This window comes from Zingiber officinale, chromosome 2A (genome assembly GCF_018446385.1).
Source record: "Zingiber officinale cultivar Zhangliang chromosome 2A, Zo_v1.1, whole genome shotgun sequence".
NCBI classification, from domain to species: Eukaryota; Viridiplantae; Streptophyta; class Magnoliopsida; order Zingiberales; family Zingiberaceae; genus Zingiber; species Zingiber officinale.
The window spans coordinates 142,243,342-142,248,147 of NC_055988.1; the positions used below are offsets into that span (position 1 = coordinate 142,243,342).

At 37.8% G+C, this 4,806-nt stretch overlaps 1 protein-coding gene across 1 annotated transcript; it reads left to right on the forward strand.

Moving 5' to 3' along the window:
- Positions 1–646: 646 nt before the first annotated feature.
- Positions 647–1,452, forward strand: LOC122040096 (uncharacterized protein PAM68-like). Its single transcript, XM_042599457.1, has one exon. It carries the CDS (start codon positions 717–719, stop codon positions 1,257–1,259), a length of 543 nt encoding a protein of 180 aa, XP_042455391.1. The 5' UTR covers positions 647–716; the 3' UTR covers positions 1,260–1,452.
- The last annotated feature ends 3,354 nt before the right edge of the window (positions 1,453–4,806 follow it).

Sequence of the window (4,806 nt, forward strand, 5' to 3'; positions counted from 1 at the left end):
GACGTTTGAGGATATTAATATAATCAGGAGAGATAGACAAACATATAAAAACTAATTTTATATCAATCCGAAATCATTTAATCTATCAACTAATTTTATTTAAAATTAATTTTAATAAAAAAATAAAAATAAATAAATCAGTGGACGGACTTGATTGATTTAATTAAAATTTTGACTGTTTAAAATAACAGTCAACTGATAAAAATAAAATTTAAAATAGATATTTAATTTAATAATTTTAAATTTTATTTATGTGATTTCATAATTTTAAAAATTTACTTATGTGGTTCTGATAAAAAAAAGTTGAAGAAAAAAACTGAGCGCATGTTTATTCGCTTAATAGATCAAACCATCAACATTGGAATTTCTAGGTACGAACACAATGAACACGTATACCATATTAACATCGAATACTTTTTTTTTTAAAATTAGATTTTTAATTTTCAGGAGGTAATCAATCTGGTACAAAATTTTGAACTGGCTAACAAAATAAATTCTAGAAGAGTACTGACTGACGGCAAACGGTACCAACCCAAAATATCGAATACATTTCTGGAACCAAGAAACAAAAGCAGGATGATACTCGTAGTGCCCAAAATATCTCGTGCCAAGCCTAAAATATATTTTATTCGTGAGATAAGGCAACAACAGGTAGCACCACCCATTTTGCTAGCTAGATAAAGAACTGACTGTTGAAGCTTTTCTTCAAACAAGAGATGGGCACGCTCTCGCACCACGTTGTACTCCTTCCGAGTTCTCTCGCGGGAACGGCCTCCCGCCAGACCAGAATCTCCTCGATTAAATGCTCAAACAGAGGCTTCGCAACTCCGCAGCGCGCTCAAGGAAGCAGAGGCTTCGGCGTCCCGGCACCTGCCGACCACAAGTCGCGGTCCAAAGGAGATGACACCGCGCTTCGCGGCGACGGCAGCGGGAGCCGCAAAGGCAGCAGCGAAGACGACGAGATTCCCCAAGTGGTGTTGGATCGGATGCTCCGGAGGATTCTGATCTCCGTCGGGGGTCCCATGGCGTCCGGCTTCGTGTTGCTGTACCTGGAGGGGTTGGTGAAGAAGGGCGGGCTGTGGGAGGTTCCGGCGTGGCTGCCGTTCCTCACTATCTTGTTCTCGTTCGGGACGTCGGCGATGGGGATCGCCTACGGGACTCTGTCTTCGAGCTGGGACCCGGAGAGGGAAGGCAGCCTGCTGGGGTGGGAGCAGGCGCAGAAGAACTGGCCGGAGCTGTGGAAGGAGGAGAACGAATGATGCCATGACGTGTGCTCGGAGTGCCGACGGCTTGGTGGAGGACCAGTGGAAATTGTATGTTCTTGTTCAGGTTTCCTTCTGTCTGATTAGTTTAAAAATATGATGAGACAGTAAAATTAAATCAAGTATAAATTGAAAAGAAGATAAAGGTAACGTTATTATGTTCAACAGAATGAGAGTTTTGGGAAGAATATGACTATCTGGGTTTATGCTCTACAAAGTGTGACAGTGGCATAGTATCTAGTTTCTATCAGGAAACATGGTGGTGAATGAGCAAATGCTCATGCTACTCTGCTACCTTCAACTCATAGTCCCTTAGCTTCTTTTGTCGTAAAATTTGAAACGAAGAGATAAAATTTTGTCCTCGTACCGTTTTGTGAAATTTGAAATGAAGAGTTAATTGATCCCTCCTGCCAGGACAACACGCCAACGTAACACTTTGATACATGAAGATTTACAATCACCAGTTACACTGGGGATACACTCCCTGAACTGTCTACTCTAATGGTATAAGCTCTTACTCTACGAGCTTTTTATGGCAGGCTCCAGTCCAATTATAATAGTCCTTGTAGTTATGAGTCTGAAAATGACCCACAGTGGCCTTCGGTATTGTACAATTAGAGCAAACGTGGTAACGCTCGCTCCTGACGGCTCAGTATTATCGTTTTCCCAGTTAAATATATGCAGATAAATTATGGAAATTTTGAATCGAACTAAATCATTAAACACGAAATAAGAATATCGAATTAAAGTCGGATTGAATCCAGCAGTTATTCCACCCTTAATTTTCCTCTTTTACTTTTCTTTCTGATCTTCCAGCAAGAGACTAGCATCAGCCCTCCTCTTCTCAGCAGCAGCAGCCTTCCTGCTTCCGCTGTCCTTTTCCAGCAACCACAGCAACAACCGGCCATTACCAGCAACCCAACACCACTGGTAGCCTTCTGTTTTTCTTCACGGCATCCAGATTCCAGTGACTTCCCTTCTCATTGATGAAATTATAATAGAAATTCATTGTACGAAATAATAAATCATACCTCGTTACGATGAAATTCAGAGAGGAGAAAATGCTATATAGAGGAAGACGCCTCTTGTGGTCAGAAGAGCAATCATAGAATTGAAACATTCTTCGTAATTTCACAAACTAAATCCCGCAGTCTCATATGTTCTTCTTCTACGTGAAAACAAACCTCATGTTTACAACTACTCAACCCCTTCTCTGTTCTCATCACGTCACATCTCTTCTCGTTAAATGACTTGGATATATTTATAATGGGAATCCCTAAAGGGTAGTATGATCATTTGCCCCAATTAAATGTGGGCATTTTGCGCATCATGGGCAACCCCCATGATCTCACATTTCCATTAGCAACATCTTCCACTCATCCAAGTCAAGTTACCAAGGCTAATTAATTTCAAAGACTAAATAGAATTAAGTCATATAGACTATACGAGAATCTAGTCATAAAGATTATCTAAAAATCAAGTCACAAAGACTATATAAGAGTTAGTTATAAAAACCATATCAGAGCATTCAATTCATACTTAGAGAAAATGATCCGTGCGACAGCAAATACACTGAGCGATAGATGCTAAAAAGATTGTTACACCTTATATAGTTGTTCTTTGAGTAATCAATGCTATCAAAGTTATTACACTTTACTTAGCTGCTCTTCCAAATGAATCAGAGACACTCTTATAATGACACATAGTCTCTCTCCTAGCGGTACATATCTGTTATGCAGGAAGCATCCAGTCTCCCAGTGACACACAACCATTATCTTGGAGATATTCATGTCTTGCTATTTACCCATATTAAATAATCTTCATTTACATCAAAATGAACATCTCTACTCCCTCATAATGACTATTATGTCAAGAGTATGTTCCATATTCAATATTCACAATCATTTCTATACATAACAGAAATAGGTCGACCAATAATAACATCAAAAGATGTAAATCTATTTAATATTCCTTTTTAGATAGAATTTATTCATTATAATCAATCGCTTTCCTAGTTATGCTTCATAGACCGAATCATCCATAGCCATAGGATACATGCTAAATAACAGACACTGATTAAAACTTCAAGTAAACAACTAAATAGTCACTAAGGGCAAAAACTGAGATTAACTTATAATCTCAAAGATCTCACTTAGTAGAGAAACAAGGATTTACTATCCTTTTTATCGCAATGACACATGTGGTATAAATCACATGCTACAATGTTATTCTCTTTATAAAAAAGAGTGCATGCTTTTCTCAAATTTAACATCATACATATTTTGATCTAGACATATCTAATGTCTAATCCTGAATTCAACATATGAATTTCAATCTGGTCTTTAACAGGTTCAATAAATGGTGGGTTCATTTACTTTGATCATTATTAACACATAAATGATCTCATATTGACACACTTATCAAGACAACCTTAACTTATGGATCTGTCTCTATTCACAACTACTGCCCATAAGTAACGGTCAAAGACGGAGCCACTAAGGGGCTATCCTAGGCTATAGCCCAACCTGAGTGGCTCCATCCATGTACTATGTAAAGAAGGAAAAAAAACAAAACCGATGATTCTTAACCATCGTAAATACCAAGTCAAAAGAAGAGAAAAAAAAAAAGAAGCATATGTGGCTTTGTTTTCAATTTTTTTATTAATTCAAAATTTTTAATTTACACGTAGAGTTGGAGACATAGTTCACAAATTTATTATTGACAATTTTTTTTGCACCTTAGATTTTATTTTTAATTCAACCATATATTTGTTTAAATAATTTTTTATTATAATTATAAATACAGATATTTTCTTTCTCCCATCCATTTAGATTAAACTTACAACATACATACTTGCTATTTTTTTAGCTACCAGCCAACTCTAGACATGGACAGTAGTCATTGTTTCTACCCTCCTTATCTTTGACTCTGAAACTACAGTTCAATTCTTCGTCTCACTCGCCTTGCTCGTCCCATTGTCGTTTTCTACTCATCCTCCCTCGACGATATCGTCTCCCTCCTCCCCCTTGTTTATTTGTCCTCATGCCCTTTCACTGTCACTACTTGTGGCCAAGCCGTCACCCTAAAGGCGTAGTCATCAACATGATCACTCTCAACCGTGGCTACCATGACCGGATTGACATGTCCTCCATGTCGGCATACTCTTACATCGACGCAGGAGGTAAGCAGTTATAGATTGAGCTCCCACGTGAGATGATCAAGCATGGTCTCGCATTGCGCTCATGGATAGAGACTACCTCTACCTCATTGTCAACAACACACTCTTTAACACCAACGTCAATGATCAGACCTTTTACGATGACCCCTAAATTTTCAATATCTAAGAATTAGATATTATTATTGATAAATTAACTTAACAATTTCATAAATAATAAAAAAATCATTTAATAAAATTTAAAATTTAGTGAAATATAGGAAAGACGAGATGGTAACTTGATCGCATGAAGTGAACTCAGACCTCTTCTATGGTGTCCTTGGCATGACGGACTCACTCAATTCGGGATTAGCCCAGTCTATCTCTAAT